A 19376-nucleotide genomic window follows, 5' to 3' on the forward strand; every position below is an offset into this window, starting at 1 on the left:
GCAGCCCCCGGGATGGGATCCCCTGCAGCCCCCGGGATGGGATCCCCTGCAGGCTCCGGGATGGGATCCCCTGCAGGCTCCGGGATGGGATTCCCTGCAGCCTCCGGAGTTTGGATCCCCTGCAGGCTCCGGGATGGAATCCTCTGTAGGCTCCGGAGTTTGGATCCCCTGCAGGCTCCGGGCTCGGATCCCCTGCCAGAGCAAACCCCAGCTGTGCTCATTCTGCTCACCTGCTTTGCACACACAGTTTGACAACATTTACAAAGCGACTTCCAGAAAAACTCATCAAGGGCAGAGGAGTTGCCACAGAAATCAGGAGAAAGATGGTAAAAAGGTCATAAGGGATTCTTGCACAGCCTGCTTCATTCAGGAAACAAGGGCTGTGCTGCCCTGTTGTACTACTGGTGCACGAGATGTAGAAGTGTGGACCACAACCAGGTCATCTTTGCTCAGGTGTCATTTGTGGAAGATCAAAAGATGGATCCAGACATCTCATAATGGCAGGAAAAGGAACAGGAAAGAACAACAGCTGTTGCCCAACTTCTAAGGAAGAGGCAAAGGCAACACAGAGCAAGGTGCTGGAGTCAGGGACAACAAGAATTTGTGTTTTCCTTTTCAGAGGAGTCAGCACTGAAAGATGATGACACAGCTGGTGGATGTCAGCTGAAGAACTGTCTGTGAGCTCTCAGAAATGGGAGAGCTGAGATCAATCTTCCCTGGTGTGAAAGTCTCTTGGGAATAGTTCATGCACAGACATGGGATGCCTATGCATTTCCTGGGATTACTGAAGGAGAAAGCCTTGTGAAGGGCTAGGATATGAGCAGTGCTAGAAGCAGGTGTTCATGCTTGGGAAGTTCAGGAGACTGACCTCACTGTTAATCAGAATACCAGGTGCAAAATGAACCCGCATACGTTCACTGCCCCAGGAATGACCCTATCCCAGTCCAGAAAATGTTCCCTCCCTATTTCAGGCTTTACATTTTACCTCTTAGTCCTGGGCCTCTCCTGAATGCACTTGGGTTCACGCCTGGATCCATTATGAACAAAGATTGTTAAACCTTGGCATGTACAATATGTCTAGCTGGAGTTTCCTTAGGCCCCCAGAGAAGGAAAAAAGGGGTCTCCATGACACTTCTCCTTGGCAATAGCTAAAATAGCCTCTGCCTCTGGGCTTAGGCTGTAAGAAGGGCATTTTCCAAAATTGGATCACATGTAACTTTCTATGACCTTGTAGCCTTCACTTAAGTTTTATGAATGAATCTCTATTAAAAGCAGGGGGTAAATGTTTTTCCTTTGTCCCTCTTTCAGTTTACAAATTTGTCTTCTCCTATAGCCAGCTGTTAAAAGATTGGTTCTGCCCCTGCTTTCACCTTTCCTGTTTTATCAGCTGAGACGTCAAACTGAGGGCCTGACCACTTGGTGTTAAAGATCCATGGCTTTTTTTGTAAGGCAGTGGCCTGGCCAACTCTCTAAATGCTGCCTTGTCTTACAGTTTGAGTTAGCCTCTCGTGTCCTAAATCACGAGGCATCGTTGCCTTGAGCAATGAACAGCTTCTCTCTCCTAATTCAGGGATGACAGCAGTTAAGCAATAGGTGAAAGAAACTGCATATTTCTGGTGTATGAGCACTGCTGAGAGGCTTGATTCTTTTAGCTCTTGAAAATTGTTTGACTTGTGCTGATGAAAAGGGCTGTAGAAATACTTATGATGGCTTATTATTTTGATCCTGTTTCTATTTTTATTTCTATTACCTCTGTGCCAATTTATCTGTTCTGCAGAATTTTACCTTCTTGCTCTACCCCTGCCTCACAAATAGCCAGAAATTGCCAATTGATAAATGTTGGAGGAAGCAGATGAATTTCTCCACGGGGACAATCAAACTGCTCTGCTCCACCCATCCCACAGTGTTTAACCAAGTCCCCTAAGCACCTCTCCACAGATAACTACAGCTGATCAGAGGAGTATGCTGTGCTTGGGATGACCTCCCAGCCTGTGGCAACCACTGCCAGGATTTATCCCTCTCTGCCATCAGAACCGCTCTTCTGGATGGAGAAAGGCAAGCAAAGCTGTTTGATGGAACCATGGCAGGGTGAGGGGGCAGCCTGTGCATGCTGTGGAGACACAGACAGGATGATGAGGCTGGGCTGCTCCACAGCAAGGAGACCTCACGGGGTGAGGGGTGGTAGAGGGAGTAGGGGGCAATATGAGGTGGAGGGTGAAGCATGAAGGAGGTGACATTCTGCCTGAGAAAGGTAACAGGGATTAAAAGAGTTTTGGGATCCTGCTCTGTGGAGGTATGGCATTTGGTTGGGTGGTTCTGGAGAGAGATGGACAATGGCTACTGAGAATCACCTCAAATAAATCTAATATTCCAAAGTGTTTTGACAATTTTCCCTCAAAACACACTGCGACTCAAATGACTGCTCTGCAGTGACCTCTAGGGCTCGTTTGTTTTCAAACCTGCTGCAACATTCAATCACCTCGGAAAAACGGCTTCCCCCAAACATATTCTATGGATCTACTTTCTCTTCTAAGAGTGGCTTGTGCCACTGCCAGGCTGAAAGTCCTTCTTCACATAATGCCCTACACAGGGCATGTGGAGAAGAGAGGCTTGTTATCTCCAGTTTGCTGGTGCATCAAAGGAAGTTGCAGATGGTCTGCATGAATCCGATCCAACGCTCTTTGAAGTCAATGAAACCCCTTCTCTCGACCCCTCATTCAGTTCTCTCTCAGCTCCTTATGCAAATCATAGTCTATTTTGTGTGTCTCTCCAACAAAACCAACGTGTTCCTCCCAAGCATATCCCTTTGTGGAACCTGATAGCAAACCTTTCAAAATTCTTGGTGTTCTCTTTTTCTGATGAAGCGTGACTTGAAAGTAGATTGATGCTATCCAAAGCAGGGGGGAAGAAGTAAACCCCAACCCTACAAATGTGTTTAAGTACTAATTATGGACAGCTATTATCACTGACTGCAGCAGGACTGCTCACCTGGGTAACAGCCAGGAGGAACAGGCTTCAGAGAGGAACCTGATGAAAATCAGACACAATGCCAATGAATGCAGGCCACTTGATGCAGAAGGTTGTCAGGAAGCCAAACTGGTAAGTGTTGTCCAAGCCTAAAATGAAATTGACTGCATCTGCTACAAACAAACTGATGGATGGATGGAAGGACAGAGTGCACAAGTTTTCTAAGACTTTCAGGAGGAAAATGTTGAAAAATTAGACCAAAATTCACAGTGGAGGCTAAACCAAAAAACGGGCAGCCCTAATTGTGATGCCTGGGATACAATCCTAATGCTTTGTGCCTTACAAGATCGTCCTCATGTATTCATGTGCCAACTGCCCCACCCCCCTTAACAATTAAAAATCCGGGATACGGATTAAAGCGATAGCAGGTGGCAATCTAATTACTATCAGTCTCACATCTGAATCTCTCATTTGTCATATAAGCCCAGCAACAGCTGGCTCTCATCCCTAGTTATCCTCGTGGCTGTTACTGCAGGTTCAAAGAAGGTAGCGAGGGATGGTCCCTCATCTGCACGCTGCCGAGGAGCGAGGGGAGCAGGGGTGTCCCGGTGCTGTGAGAAGCAGGGAGCACCAGCTAAAGCCTTTTCTCCTTCTCTTCACTGGGGGGCTCGGCGGCCCCAGCATCCCCCGAGCCGGGGCGGGCTGGGGGCATCGCCGAGCCTGGGCTGCACCGCGATGTGCAGCTCCCGGGGCAGCAGCCCAGCAAATGAAAGGCCGTCCTCAGTGGGAGCCAGGAGGAAGCAAATCTCTGGTTTTCAGCGCTGTTTCAGACGCATCGCGGGGCTCCAGGCGGCGGAGCCCTCCCAGCGCCGCTCCCGGCCGGCTCCGAGCGGCGACGCGAGGTGGCGGCAGAGCCCCGAGGCTCCGCTCCCGGCCGGCTCTTCCCGTGGGGAATCTGGAGAGCTGGCCTGGAAAAGGTGGAGTAAACTATCGTGTTGTGAGTTTTGGGGATGTCTGTGTTCACACTTAACCGAAACTTGGTCGATTTTTGCAGCCAGGTACATCAGTTTCCTTCTGAGCAGGTCACACTTCCACCCCGGAATGCGATCCTGGCACAAACTTATTTACAGTCTCGAGAGCTCTGTGTGGTATTTGCTTCTGGAATTAAAACGTGGAGGCTGGCAGCACCATCAGCATCTTTTCTGCCAGCATTTGGTGAGAGACAGTCACCTTTGAAATGAAGAGATCTTGGCTAGGGAAGGAGAAGAAGGAGCAAAAGACGGTGACTTCAGGGCAGGGGAGAAAGGGAATGAGGTACCCACTGAAGTGAGGTGGCATAGACAGGAGTTTCAGCAGGTAACAGGAATGAGTGAAGGAAGAGACTGAGGTCATATTGTAGAATCATAGAATGGTTTGGGTTGGAAAGGATCCAATGCTCCTGTCTTGGGCAGAAACACCTTTCTCTACACCAGGTTGCTCTGAGCCTTGGTCAACCTTGTATACATCAAGAGATGGGGCATCCACAACTTCTCTGGGCAACCTGTTCCAGTGCCTTACTTACCTTACAGTAAATAATTTCTTCATAAATTCTAGTTTAAACCTACTCTCAAAGCCATTCTCTCTTGTCCTAGTACTACATTTTAAATAGTCTCTTGCCATCTTTCCTGTAGGCTCCCTTTAGGTACTGTAAGGTCACAATTAAGTCAGTCTTCTCTTTTCCCACCTGAGCAAATTTTCTCAGCCTTTTCTCATAGGTGTTCAATCCCTCTAATAAACTTCATGGCCTCCTCTGGACTTGCTCCAATAGGTCCACACCTTCCCTGCTGGGGACCCCAGAGCTGGCTGCAGCACTGCAGGTGGGGTCTCACCAAGGCAGAGCAGAGGGCAGAATCCCCTCCCTTGACCAGCTGCCCACGCTGCTTTTGATGCAGCCCAGTGCACATTTGGCTCTCTGGGCTGTGAGTGCACATGGCTGGGCCATGTCCAGCCTCTCACCCACCAGCACCCCCAACCCCTCTGGGCAGGGCTGCTCTCACTCTGTCCATTCCCCAGGCTGTGCTGACACCATGGGTAACAGCATCTCTGAGGACTCCCTAGTGTGTGTAACCTGGATGTGTCTTGTGGCTCAAGCTATTGTTACTAACACAACCCTTCAAAGACATGGGGATATGTTTACCAGATAAACTCCATTTTCATTTGAAAACAGTAAAAAAGTGGCAATGTTGTAACTAAAAGTACACCTTAAAATGTGTTATTGTCTCTTGGCTGCTATTCCTAAACAATTGCAGTCCCCAGGGGTACAAAATAAAGGGAGGCAACATCTCTGCCCTCTAAAGAGAGGACAATCTGGCGTGTGAAACACCAGGCAGAAGCCCTGGGAATGCAGCTGAGCCGTGAAGACCTATGGAGGATTTGCAATGAATGCTGGCATGGCAGAAAGAGGGCACTGAATTCACACGCATGGCCCTGAGCCTTTGTGTGCCAGTGTGCAGGGCCAGCTCTCGCTGCCCGGTCCCACAGCCATAATTAAGGGATTCCCACTCGCCGTGAACAGGTGCAGCCCCACCCAAACAACAAAGCTGCAGACAAAAGATTACAAATAAGGCCTAAATCCCTCTACTGTACATTGCAGTGGTGAGGGGGGACAGGTGGCCTAGGGTAATTCAGGTTCAGTCCCATGCTGCGGTGGGAAATTGCAGCAGCTCATTTGGATTTGATAACTCCTTGCTGGCTCTGTTGATTGGGAAGCCGATGGAAGCATGGATTAAATCAAACAGCCTGTAAGATACTGGCAGTGGAACTTTTCCTACAGGTTTCTGACAGCTTGCAAATAAAGGCACAGATGATGGAGAAGCTGTTTTCTCAAGCTATCCCTTTCTCACACATATTCCATGTCATTTATTCATTCATTCATTCATTAAGCTATAATTGATTATACAAACCTTGTACATCAGATGAGCCTGGCTGCATGCATGCAGGGCATTTGCAGTGCTCACCCACCTTTGGGACTTACTATGAGTGTTTTGGTAAAAAGATTTTTCAAAATAGTAAATAGCCATCTGATGTGATATTTACTGTTTTCCAAAGGTATTGCATATGCCTGTTGCATATTGTTGGGTTAGGCGTGTGCTGCCACCAGTGTCCTGTCTGTAGATCTGGAGGGAGGTGTTACCCAGCTCATGCAAATTTCCAGTTTCACAGTCTGTTCTACTTCATGAGTCTGCCTTGGGTGGCTCTGTTACCACAGATCAGAGTGCCCTGCAAGCTTTCCTCTGGTTTTCCTCACCTGAGAGTGAGTGAAAGGCTGTTTTCTGCGTTTAGTAGGTACGGCTGAGTTATGAAACCCTGGATTCCTCTGAATCAACAAAAACATGCCAGCTAAAGTTTAAACAGTGCAAGTTCTCTTCGTAGTTGTTAGTGACCTACAAGCATGTAAAGATGGTCTAGAAATAATTTGAAGTAATTAGTTTCCTACATGGCATATCTTCAGTAGAGCTGAAAAATCAGCCAGACTACATATGGGCCAGACTGAGTGCAAGGTGCTTGAGTACTTCAAAACTCTTGTTAGGCTTTTGAATCATTTGAATGACAGAATGCCTTGAGGAACGTGTAGCTGCCTAAATATTAGTCCTTTAACTTGCAGATAAATTCTTTCAGTTCCTTCTATTGCCAGTGAACCGAGAGTGACATCTTCAATGGCCACCAGATTCCACCTCAAAAAAGTTCCCTCCTGAGGGTGGTTTGTTGTACCCATCTTTTGCCCTTGACTATTAATAAGCACCTTACACTTAGGAGGGCAGTTACATTAACATAGATGTAGATGCCCTATTCTGCTCTAAATGTTCTCAGGTATCCCAAAAGGATAGCCTGCATGGAAGTCCCAGCTGAGCTCCCAGAAAGGTGCAGGTCTCCTGTTGATCCTGTGTTGATTCTGCAAGCCCCAAGTTTTGGATACTGGGTAGTACTTAGCATAGTACTCGACCATATATGCCATTGCTCTGTGTGAGGGACTGAATCTCTCTCCTAATTAGCGTCCAGCTCTTGACTGGATGAAGTTAATAAGGACTCACACCCTAAGTGACTTGTTTGAGGATGTTGATGCCAGAGGTATGTGTTTACAAGCCTAAAAAAGAGCAAAGAAGAGAGTCCTGGGAAGTATAAATCCATCAGCGTAACCATGATAATGAGAGTCAATTATTAATCAATTTGTAAGCATGTAAGTGATAAGAAGGCAGTAAAACATATCAGCATGGATTAATCAAGAACATATCACTTCAAATTAATTCAGTGTTCTTATTTGAAGGACTAACTAGCCAAGTGTGTAAAGGCATATATGTAATATATGTCAACTTTGTTATTGTCCAAAGCCTTTACTCTTCTTATAAACGAAACCATTTCACGAGATCTGAATAAAATAGGGATTGAAGTGACTGTATAATGTTTGAATCATATGAAAGTACTCATCCACAGTTCGCTGTCAAAGCTGGATGTGCCAAGTGGAGTCCTGCAGGTGGCTGTTGCCGCTCCAATGTTTTCAACAATAAATTGGCTATGGGGAAAGAGAGTGCTTAATTCAATTTCTGACAGCACTGGCTGGGAGTGCTTGATTTGGAGAACAGGATTGGGACTCACATTGATCTTCACAGATTGGAGAGCCTGCCTGAAATCAATAAGCTGCACTGTAATAAGACAAGTACAAAATGCAATCTTGGGAGAAAGACAGATCAAATGCATGATTTGTGAAATGAACAACTGATAAGGCAGCAGTAGTGCTGGAATGGATCAGCTGGCTGTTGTGAACTATGCACTATGCAAAATGGGAGATGCAGAAAAACAAATGTAATTTGAGGGTGCACTAACAGCAGTGTTTTGGGTAAAACACTGAGGTAATTATTCTGCTCTACTTGGCACTGGTGAGGCTTAGCCTAAGTACAGCTTTAGACACTACACTTGAAGAAATGGTACAGGGAAATTAGCAGCAAACACCATAGAAATGTTAATATGTTTTAGAAGTGCACACTTGAGGGCATATGGATTTGCTTAGTCTCAGGAAAAGGTCATTCAGAAGGGACGTGAAAACAATCTTTGTTGTGAGAAAGTTTTTCATGGAGTGGAATGAACAATGTTCTCCCATGGCTCCCGGAAGGCGAGCGCTGGAGAAGAGCTACCAGGCTAAGTAACACAGTACTTTCAGTGTGTGGACAACTTCCAAAGGAAATGCAGCATCTCCTTGTGTAGATGTTTTTCATGTCCCTGACTTGGTTAATAATTTGCCACAAAGATAAAAGCTTCAGGGCTAAATGGATGCAGAGATGTGGTTTTGCAATGCCTAAATTGTAGGTGCTGGGCACACAGCCCCAAGGCTCCTGGTATAGTGAGAGGCAGGTGATCAACAATAAATATAGGAGAGACCCTGTGGGCTCAGTAGGGAGCCAAAAAATGTCTAACTCTGGGCTGGACAAAAACATAACTGCATGGAGAAGTGGGGGTGAGGGATCCGCAGCAGAAATCCTTTCCTGGAACTGAACAACCATGACAGGTCAGCCATTCTTGTCAAATGTCATCATGATAGTTTAACATGATATTACACCCAAGACTACTCAAAAAACCATCAACAATGTAGAGTATTTCCTTGTGAGAAGCACTTGTGAGGCTATGTGGTAGCTGATGGGAGATTCCTGAGGAATGTGGACTCTTAAGGTGCTTTTAAGTCTTTGGTTTTTGCTGCATCTCTAAGCCTTATCTCTTTCCAAAACAGGAATCATAATTTCAAAACTCAGCTCTACTAAATAGTACCTAATACTTTTAATGAAATTGTTTTAGTTTTAAAAGCCATTAGACAAGTTCATGGAAGGGAGAGAGAGAGAAATGTATCAAGAACTCTTACACACATGGATCTATGCCATGGCCCAGGATAGTAATCTCATTGCTCTTATGGACAAAACATACAATTTTTCAGGAAGAATTTTAGAACAAAACAAAGATTGTAAATAATATTTGTCAGTCATGGAGCAGAAAAGGCATCCCAGGGTGGAAGGGGCTTGAACAGTCACCAGAAGAAGCCTAGGACTGTGAGAATCAAAGTGTCAGAGAAGGAAAGAAATCCAGTGTAAAGAGGTTGCACTTCAGGCACGTGTGTTAAGGACATGTGCTGTGGCTGTGTCTTGGTAGTCCTTGCTGGGAAGAGGAGGAAAAAGGCCTTGGGTCACTAGCTAATGACGACGTGGTCATGAGCCACTGAAGGAACATGGCCATGAAAAAGGTAAATGTAATCTTTGCAGAGTGAGGGATTTTGGCAGAAAGGCAAATGCTGACATTCTCCAGTGAGCTGTGAAAACTCTCCTGGACAGCTGGGTACCATTCCAGTTCTGGTTATCCCAGAAGATTAACTTACATGGAGAAAAGGGCAGGGAAAGGTGATAAAGAAAGGGGGAGCCCAATCCTGAGCTTGCTTTGCTTGCCCTGGCAAAGCAAGAGCTGGGAAGGAACGTGTGTATATAGACCTAAGGGAAAATCCCATGAAGATTGAGATCTTTCATGGGAACCAACACCCACACCAGAAGAGATGGGCATAAACCAGGGAGGAAGAATTCAAGGGAAGAGGATAGAAAATTAATGGAGTCTCTACGCATCAAAAAGTATAATTAACTGGAAAGCTTAATTTCTATTTTATCTAGAGCTGGTTTTATTTAAGGAAGAGATGATGTAACACAGGTGATCAACAGAATGAAGAAGCGCCCTGTTACAGTTGTTGGAAATTGTCAGGAATAAAAAATTTAAGCCAAATCACAGCGCCTCATGCCAGCTGGTGTTGGGGAGCCTTACTGCCCCTGTCACACTGTAAAGCAAGTCACTGGCACTCCCCAGCTGTGCCCTGCTCTGCTGTGTTTCAGCGAACCCTTTGGCACTTGCGGGGACAGTCCTGTGTAGTGTTTCAAATGAGCTGTCCTGCATCCGAGCAGTGCTGTCAGGACCCGGTCTCAAGGAACCATTTCCCCTTCTCTTGAGTCGTTTTGTGGTTTGGAAGATAAAAGACTCCTTATCAAATGTGCTTTGTCCATACTGCTTTCCTCCAGGGGCCCTGTTTATAAGTTCCCCACGGGGGAATGGGAGGGACACCACACAGCCCGTACAGCACGGAATGGGCGGGGGGCACCGGGGAGAGTTCTGCCGGGGGCCATCCCCTGCTCCCAGCCTGCCCACGCCTTCTGGGGCGGCCACGGCCCCTTAGAGGAGCCCGTTCCCTGCGGGGACCCCTTGGGTTTGTTGCGGTCTCATTCCTCTGCGCTGCGCTCAAGGAGCCACTGCGCCGTGCCCGTCCTGCAAACACCCGCCCGACACCCCCCACCCTGCACCGTGGCTGCATTTCCCTCCTCTTCCCGGTGTCCCGGGCCGGGCAGGGCAGCCCGGGCTGGCCCCGCAGGCTGGGCACGGCCGCACCTGAGCCGCTCCCGCAGGAGCAGCCGCGCAGCAGCCGCGCAGCAGCCGCGCAGCAGCCGCGCAGCAGCCGGCCGAGCCCCGAGCCCCGAGCCCGGCCACCTCCGCTGATGTAAATGATATTAACTTTAAGCCTTTCTATTGACGGGTCAATTTAGAAGCTGATGAAACAGTAAATTGTTGGTGGAAACGTAGGCAGTTTTGTGCTTTGCCAAGCAGGTGCCTGGCGGTTTTCGTCAAGGATTGGTAAATTTACAAGAGCGCAGTGAACGTGCCCTTCCCGGGCTATTGTGAAATTCAGGGGCGAACAAAGGAGAACGTGAATATTCACACAGCCGCCTTTCAGCGTGTGGCATTGCTTCGCAATTTTAAAGCGCTGCGCTTTTTTGTTGTTGTTGTTTTGTCTAGGAAAAAAAAACTACCAACACTCCTCCCCCCCGAATTAGAAAGTACCTGTTTGCGTTTTAAAGAACATGGAAATCATCCGTGAGCAACCATATAATTTGATTTGCTAAGCAATCTGCGAGGCGATTGCACATCATTTATAATGTTCATTGAGCATTTTGCTTAATTGTGTCTCTTTTTGTAAAGGAAGCACAGCCCCCTCCCGGCTGCGGCCGGCACAAGTGGCCAGATTCCCATGGACCCGCCGAGAGCCGCCGGCCCCGCGCGGGGCTTTTCCCAAGAGGAGCCGTCCCCGTGCGCGCGTCCGGGGGGCGAGAAAAGGGCTCAGGTACGAGCTCGCTGTCTGAGCCCCTCTGCTCACAGCCCGCGGCTCCGGCAGGTGCTGCCCGTGCGGGCTGGCGGGTGCCCGATTCGCCTCTGGCCGGGCCGGTGCGTCCCGCGGGCGGCGAGCCCCGGGATCCGCAGGTGCGGGATCCCGGCGGCGGCGATGCCGGGAGGGGCTGATTCCCTTTGCCAGCCCCGGGCCGGGGAGAGGAGCCCGGAGAGACCTGAATCTGGCACCAGAAGAGAAGGGGAGACCTTCCGTGCCCGACCTCGCTGCGGTCCGCCGCACCCCGTTCCCCGCTGGTGCTCTGCCGCTGTCGGCCGCCGGGGAGGCACCGGCCGGGGCACGGCGTGTAGCGGGAACGGGGCGAGCCCCTCGCACCGGCGAACCCCGCCTTTCAGCCCCCGTACGGAGCGGCAGGAGCAGCCAAGCGGGGCTCGGGGGGAGCGCGGCTGGGGCTGGCAGCTCTCCGCTCTCCGGCGAGGGAAGCCGGCAGCCCGCCCGCACCTTTTGCCTGCCGCGACCGCCCAGCCGCACCATATAATTTGATTTTCCCCCGTGCCCGCAGATCGATTGCAGCTCATTTGATACATTCAGCGGTTCCTCGGGACGGCGAGGGGGGAGAAGGGCGGGCCGAGGGAGCCGGCGGCACAAGTGTTGGGATTCCCATGGGCTGTGCCTGCTCTCCAGCTTGCCGCACTGGCACCCCGGCCCGAGCGGCCGAAGGAGGGGGGTTTGCAGACACGGTGACCTCCGCGATCTCGGTTTGAAAGCGCCTGAAAGGCAGCCCGCCATGGTGCATTACCAGCCCAGCGCCCAGGTAGCGGCGCGGAGGGGAGGGCGCACAGCCGGGCCGACCCCGCCGCAGGTGCCGCCTCCTCCGCCGGCCCGGGGCCGCCCCGCCGCCTTTGTGGGGCCGCCGTCCCGCCGCGCCCGGTAGCGGCTCCGAGGGGGGAGAGCTTTTCCCCGCCTTGTTTATGGGCCCCACATGGTGGAGGGGGAAGGGTGGGCTCGCCGCGGCCTGCTCTGCTCCCTCCGCACCCCCCGGGCCGGTCCCTGCTCCGGGAAAGCCGCCCGGGTCCCGGGCACCTGGCTCCGGGGATGCTTGGGCTACAAAGCCCGCGGGTGCTCTGGGCTGGTGAGGTTCTGCTGGCCCGCGGGTGCTGTGGGCTGGTTCGTCTGCAAACGAGCTCCCGCAGACCTGTCTGCAGTGGTTTTGCGTCTCCAACACCTGGCAGCTCAGCCCTGCCTGGTGCCTGGCGTGCGGGGCTCCTCGCCGCGCCTTCAGACCAGGAAAGTTGTGTAAAAGTCTATTACCGTGAAAAACACAGTGCCTCAAGGTTGCACTGAACAAAGTTTGATTTCAATTATGCTTTCAGTGGTAAACAATTCCTAGAAGTTGATCAGCAAAGTGCCAGTTTGTATCGTGAGTTGCAGTAGGGCATTTTTTTTTTTCCTCATAAAAGCTTTCCTGGTAAATATCATTTGCACAGATACTGGGCAAACTCTGGTCCCGTCTTTTAAAATATTCTTGCTTCCTTTCTCAATCAAACATTGCAACTCTGAATAAGCATAGCACGCCAAGGAATCCCAAAGGTGAGCTGTTAAGTTTTATAATTTGAGGAAAAAAATTATACTCAGAATTTACTCCATTGAGACTTTGTGGACTTCATACTTCTTGTTTAACCAAACACTGACAGTGTGGGTATGAAGGTTTGAGAAGAATGTTGGGTAGAGCCTGCATGGAGGAAGGTGGAACTCTCCTGACTGGTCTTTCCATTCCTGTGGAATGACCCCCTTGAAGTGTATTGGATGAACAGTAGAAGTCAGGAAAATTATGCAGGTAACATAGGAATAATAGTTGGATGGGAAACCAAACACACCTGGGTGCTTCTGGGGACCTGGGGTTTTGCCTCAGCTTCAGCCAACAGGATTCGTTATTCTGGAATACCACATGAGTTTGGAGTTACTTCACAGACTCTGGACTGAAAGGCAGTGCGCGGAGTGCGGATCTTGCTCCTCACCTGTGTCTGCCCTTCACCTCGCACTGCTGCCCCTTTAACGCCCCTGTTATCCATTTTCCGTGCCCCAGCTGTTGGGTGAAAGGCGGCAGAAAGCAGAAGCCGGAGCCCCGCGGGCTGGGGCGGCTCGGAGCAGCGGGGCCGGGCAGCTCCTGCCCGCCACGGCCGCGCCCCTCACGCAGCTCCCGCGGGGCTCCGGGTGCGCGGAAAGGCCCCGAGGACGAGCGCGGCTGCTTCTCACCCCGCGGCTCATCCCCGCTGAGGGCTGAGGGGCAGCGCCCGGGGCCGTGTTCCTGCGGGGGTGCCCGAAGGGAGACGCTGCCCGCCGCGCCCGCCGCTGAGAGGCCAGGGATGGGCGTGCGGGGCTGTTCGTGGGGATCGGGGCAGATCCCTGGGGAGTGCAAAGCCTCCAGGACCCGGAGCCCCGACATGCTCAGCGATGGGCGGTCAGCGAGCCGGGAGCGGCAGCCGGTGGCGCCAAGGGCAGCGCAGAGCAGGAGGCCGTGCGCTTTGCAGCCCCTCGGAGCCAGGACTGCCCCCGCTTCCCGTCCCGGCTCCCGAAGACCTCGAGGGGAAACATCTCTATCAGTGGCGAGTGCCCACTTCTTGCCCTAAACAAGAAGAGCCTCTGTGGCGCTGTGGGGACCTCGCCCACGGAGGAGATCTTTACCGTCTTCTCGAGCCGGGGTTGGGCCCCATCTCTTGCTGGGGGCTCGATTTACTGCGCGGGGGCGTGCCCAGGGCCGAGCGCCCCAGCAGAGGCAGGGCCGAGAGTGCTCCAGGTCCCTTCAACGCAAAGTTCGCGTCCTCTCCGTATTCCCCCCGTGAGGGGCTTTGCGCGGTCCCGTGGAATGTCGGGAGTGGGTCCTGCTGGGCCAGACTCCCCTGCCTGGCCCCATGTCCAGACTCCCCGCCCTGTCTCTGGACCTTTGGCGAGTCCTGGTTCCCGTGGAGGTGGCTGCCAGCTGGACTTATCGTGTGGTCATTGAGGGAAAGGCGATGCGCCTTTTGGCGTGCGTTCGTTGTCCACCCCACTTCCTCCTCCCCCTTAACTCTTGTTGCTGCCCTCGGTGAATAGAAATAACGAAGTGTCAAGCGCTGTTCGTACATTTTCATTGCTGGAGAGCGGTGCAGGGAGGTGTCCTTCCCCAGAGCAAACCCGGGCCAGGTGAGACATCCGTGCTGGACAAATATTGAAAGAAGGGAGTTTGCGACACAGGCGGTGGTGGCCAAGTGCGGTGCGGCGGCCCAGGCTCCGCTCGTACATGTTCCTGGTTTTTGCAGATTTCCTTTTGTAACATCTTGGGCAACCCGAGAGGAGCCTTCCCGCACCTCAGGCGGTTCCTTCGGAGACGTTACTCATCTCCCAGAGGCAAATGTACAAACTGGAATCGTTCATCTCAAAAGCCATCACTGCCGCAGGGGCGAGGGCTGAGTCCGGCACAGCGAGGGCATCGCTTCTGCCGGGTGTCTCATCGAGCGCTGAGGAGCCGGGGAGCGATGTTTCACTGCCTGCGCACCCCCTGCCTGTAGTGGGGTTCTCCCTGCATCGTTTTCCTCCCTGGGGCACTGCTCCCAGATTTTCCAATGATCTGCTAGGTCTGACCGGTTTCAAGACAAGCTCCGAGCCCCCAACAGTTTGAAAACAGTGGCTTCTCAAAATATCCCTCCGTTTCCCTTTGCAGCTCGCTCCCTTCGCCGTGTGTCCTGATGGAGCTGCCTCTCAGGGACAGACACATCTGACAGACTGACTTCCCAGGCTACCTGCCTGAGTTTTGTGGCCCGGTGATGTCGTGCCACCTCCACACGTGGCATTCGCGTCACCCCGGCTGCGCGGAACCATCGTGCGCCAGAGCTGAGCAGCCCTGGGAAAGGGGGAAAGAGCGGCGTGCTAAATGAACTGGGCTCCCCAACCTCTCTGGGCATATGTTGCTCTTAGATCAACAGGAGAGAGATCCTCTTCTCCTCCTTGTTACCCCTTAAGACCTTCAGTAAGGCTGTCGGGAAGATGCTTCACCGCTGCGCTAACGAGAGGTACCACCTGCGCCTTGCCACGCTCTCGAGGAGAGGGACACACCGTGGTCAAACGCTGCGCTGGGAGGAGGCTGGTGGCAGAGGTTTTGGGGGAAAAGAGCCTGTTTGGGGGCGTTACTCCCCTTCAGGATCTGGCGGCATTTAGCCTGTCTGACCCGAGTGAAACTTTGCAAGGTGGTGTATGTGGTTCTGCGTGTCTCGAGCGGCAGCAGTGGTGCCAGGGGCCACTCGACCTGGTTTGCTCATGGGCTTTCAAGTGTCCGGCTCCAGCCAGAATGTGGCAGGAGCAAGGACTCGCCACCCCATGGGTGATGACTCCTTGGGAGGGAGGGAACAGAGCCAGCTCTGTGGCCAGGAAATTCCCCCGAAATCACCTCGGTGTTGCTAGGGGTTTGTTTTCTTAATTTTTCGTGTGTTTTACCGTAGGTGTGACATGGATTTGAGAGGGATGCAAGGTATATGTTAGATTTATACCTGTGCTTCTTGCTATGGTGCTCCGCCCGTAGCGATCATTCCCCGGCTGCAATCGAGTCCATTTGCTTTTGAAAAAGGAGATTCCTCTGCATTGCACGGGGCCGGGGTGGGGAAGGAGCAGGCTCCCGTTCAGGTGTGTCCCAGCGGGACAAGAGGGACCGCGAGCTGAGGTCCCCGGGTCTGCACAGGCCCGGGCTGCTGCCGGTGACCGGGGGCACCGCACCTCGGCAGAGCAGCACGGCTGTGGGACCGGCTGTGGGTAAACCGGGGCTCCCGGGGGCCGTGGGGCTTCAGGACTACCCGGCCTCTCCACCCCCCACAGCCGCCTCAAGGGCTGGCCACGACAGGGCCGTGCCCTGCGCCTCACACCCAGCCACCGTGGGGTCGCGGAGCATTTAAGGCACCCAGCGCTGAGGAGGGCAAAGGAAGGACGGGGGTGCTGGCAGTGTGAGGGGGCAGCGCGATCCCCCGGGGAGCCCCGGGCCGGGGGAGGGACAACATCTCTGTCGGTGCGGTGCCGAAGCTGCGCTTGCTCTCCCAGGTGGGTCTTTTGGCTCAGCGGGACAGAGCTGCTCCGGAAAGGGGATCCGAGGGCGAGCGATCTCTCTGGGATCGCCAAGCTACAGCACCCCCGGGCCTCCTGGCCGCCGTGCCCAGTGCGGTCCCCACAGGCCACCGGGCAGCGAGCTGGGCGGCAGCCAGCCGTGTGCCCCGGCCGCACGGGATGCCCGCAGTAGCTCTGAGCGGTGCGAGCACATCACAGCCCAGGGCACCGGGGGAAGGGATAATTGTCCGCACTCGACCCTCGTGAGAGCGCATCTAAGACTTGCGGGCGATTTTGGGACAGCCGGTGCAGGAAACAGTCGTGAGGGGCGAAGGGCTGACGAGGCAGAGGAAGATGGGGCGGGAAGGCCAGCTCTGAGCGGTGCGAGCTCAGGGGGCAGAGGCAGCGTCGGGGTCCCCGCAGCGCTGCGGGAATGGGCATCGCCACTCTGCCCTGCGAGAAGCCTGGCTCTTGACAGAGGTGCGTGATGAGAGATTGAGGGATGGGGGCGTGAATGGAAGCAGGAGCCCGGTCGCACTCATCCCAGTCTCCTGCGAGGTCCCTGGTCCCGCTCCGCGGGTGGACGTGAACGGGGAATTGCACTGCCTTTGCATCGCCCCGGTAACGGGGCACTCCCTCGGTTTCCCCTTTCCGGGACGGTGGGAGCAGTCCCACGGCCACGCGTGGGCGCGTTCCTGACTTCGCGCAGCCTCTCCGCCTTCCCTTCTCGTTCTTTTCGCGTGGGCCGTCTGCAGGCGGGACTTTCCAAGAAGTGGCTCTTGCAAAGCTCTTTGTTCCCTCCCGTGACTCACGCGTTTCCCTGCCCTTATCACGGCGATGTCAGCGGCTTTGAAGTCCGGTCATTTATTACCTTCCCGGAGCTGGCCCTGTCTCGCTCTGCTGATAGACCCGGGTACATTTCCACGCAGAGTTTGATCTCTGCCCGCGCTGGTGGCACGCTGGAAAGTCACTTTCGATAAACCTCGACAGACTCTGCCGGACAAACTATTGCAGCGCTAATGACAGAGATAATCCTCTCCTAATCTGGCGGGTAATCCATTTCACTCTAGTGAGAATTTTTAAGGCTTTAATCAGTGAGAGTCTGTTAGGGAATTATTAACAGAGCCTCCGCCGAGCGAGCTCGTCCGGAGAGGAGCGATGGGAGTTGGGAAAAGGGAGAATGCAACGCAGCCCGATGAGGTCAAAATCGATGCACGGCCAGGCGCAAGAGCTGACGTGATGCATTTTGATGTTGCGATAGAATTGCCTTCAGTTCGAACGCCACGAAAACCCGCGCCATCGATTCCCCTATGCCCGCTCTGACAGCGGCTCCGCTGGCGGCGGGCACGGGCAGTCCCGGGGGCGCGGGACAAGCGCTGGGGATAAGACGCGCAGGGGCGACGCTTCCCGGTGCCGAGAGGGAGACTGTGTCAAACCAAGAGGCGCGTTTCGGTGGCGGCTCGCGAGGAGAGGGGCCGAGGCGCTCCGGGGCCCCTCGCCCGACGTGCGGCGCCCGCCGCTGCGAGCGGCTGCGACGGGTCGGGTCGGTGCGGTGCGGGTCGGTGCGGTGCGGTGCTGTGCGGGGCCCGTCGGTGAGGTGCGGGTCGGTGCGGACAGCGGCTGCGGGCGCGTCCCGGCGGGGCTGCCCCCCTGCCCCGTCCCGTCCGCGCCGGGCCCGGGAGCAGCATGGAGACGGTGCTGCTGGAGCACTTCCCCGGGGGGCTGGACTCCTTCTCCTCGCCCCCCTACTTCGACGAGGAGGACTTTTTCTCCGAGCCGCCTCCGCGGGACGCGCTGGCCGCGGACGGGCTGCTGGAGCCGGACGTGGATTTCCTCAGCCGGCAGCTGCAGGAGTACTACCGCGACGGCGGCGACCCCGAGGGCGGCTACCGCTGCCCGGCGCCGGCCGCCGCCTTCCCGCCGTCTCCCGCCTCGCCCGGCTTCGCCTACGAATGCTGCGGGGCGGCGGGCGCGGCGCTGCTGTCCCCCGGGGGGCGGCTGCAGGCGCTGGGCTCGGCCAAGCGGCGGCGGCGGGTGCGCTCCGAGGCGGAGCTGCAGCAGCTCCGCCAGGCCGCCAACGTGCGGGAGCGGCGGCGGATGCAGTCCATCAACGACGCCTTCGAGGGGCTGCGCTCGCACATCCCCACGCTGCCCTACGAGAAGCGCCTCTCCAAGGTGGACACGCTGCGCCTGGCCATCGGCTACATCAACTTCCTCAGCGAGCTGGTGCAGTCCGACCTGCCGCTGCGCAGCGCCAGCAGCGAGAGCCCCAGCCAGCCCAAGAAAATCATCATCTGCCACCGCGGCACAAGTAAGTGGCGGGCCGGCGCGGCCCGGTACGGCCCGGCGCGGCCCGGCACCGCGCTCCGCAGGAATGCCGGCCCCAGCAATAACCCCCTGCCTTCCTTTTCCCTCCTGCCCTCCAGGATCTCCCTCTCCGAGCGACCCCGACTACGGACTCCCCCCTCTGGCCGGTCACTCGCTGTCGTGGACTGATGAAAAGCAGCTCAAGGAACAAAACATCATCCGGACAGCCAAAGTGTGGACCCCCGAGGACCCGCGGAAGGTGAACAACAAACCCTCCGTCAACGACATAGAGAACGAGCCCCCCTTCGACTACGTGGCGTGAGGCGCCGCGCGGGTGGTCCCCGCCCCCGCCCGCTCTGTACATGCTGTATGTAGAGACCTATATTGTAAATGTAATTTAAGATTCAGACTCTAAGGGCAATCAAATTTATTTATCTATTTATTACGGAGTAGTGATAATGAGGTAGAATCGTCTGTTTTGAATATATAATTTTAATTTATATAATTTATCTTGATTTTTTTAAAGATATGCAATAGGTTTATTCCACCAGCACTTTTTTTTTTTTTAATGGGGGAAATACGTCAGAACCTGTGAAAATAATTTATTGCCGCACGTGGACTCTCCTTGTGTTTGTTAATAATAAACCCGAATTGTACGTTGTGGAGCATTATATTTGTGGGAAGCGGCTTCCGAGAGCCCGGCCACATCCCGAGGAAGCCTTGCAATGAACGCCTGGACCGGTCTCCAGGCGGAGTGAGCCCCAAGACTCGGTGGCACCCTCAGCCCAGATGCTGGCCCCACTCTGCCCCACCGCCGGCTCGGGCTGCGCTTATAGCGCCGGGGGGACGGGGACGGGCGGGG

General features: G+C 54.0%; 1 protein-coding gene across 1 annotated transcript; it reads left to right on the forward strand.

Moving 5' to 3' along the window:
- Positions 1-17825: 17825 nt before the first annotated feature.
- PTF1A (pancreas associated transcription factor 1a) lies at positions 17826-19087 on the forward strand. Its single transcript, XM_039710404.1, has 2 exons — positions 17826-18518; positions 18634-19087. The coding sequence occupies exons 1-2, from the start codon at positions 17894-17896 to the stop codon at positions 18834-18836; spliced, it is 828 nt and encodes a 275-aa protein (XP_039566338.1). The 5' UTR covers positions 17826-17893; the 3' UTR covers positions 18837-19087.
- The last annotated feature ends 289 nt before the right edge of the window (positions 19088-19376 follow it).

The sequence above is a fragment of the Passer montanus genome, unplaced genomic scaffold (genome assembly GCF_014805655.1).
Source record: "Passer montanus isolate IOZ18808 unplaced genomic scaffold, ASM1480565v1 scaffold10, whole genome shotgun sequence".
In the NCBI taxonomy this organism is placed as follows: domain Eukaryota; kingdom Metazoa; phylum Chordata; class Aves; order Passeriformes; family Passeridae; genus Passer; species Passer montanus.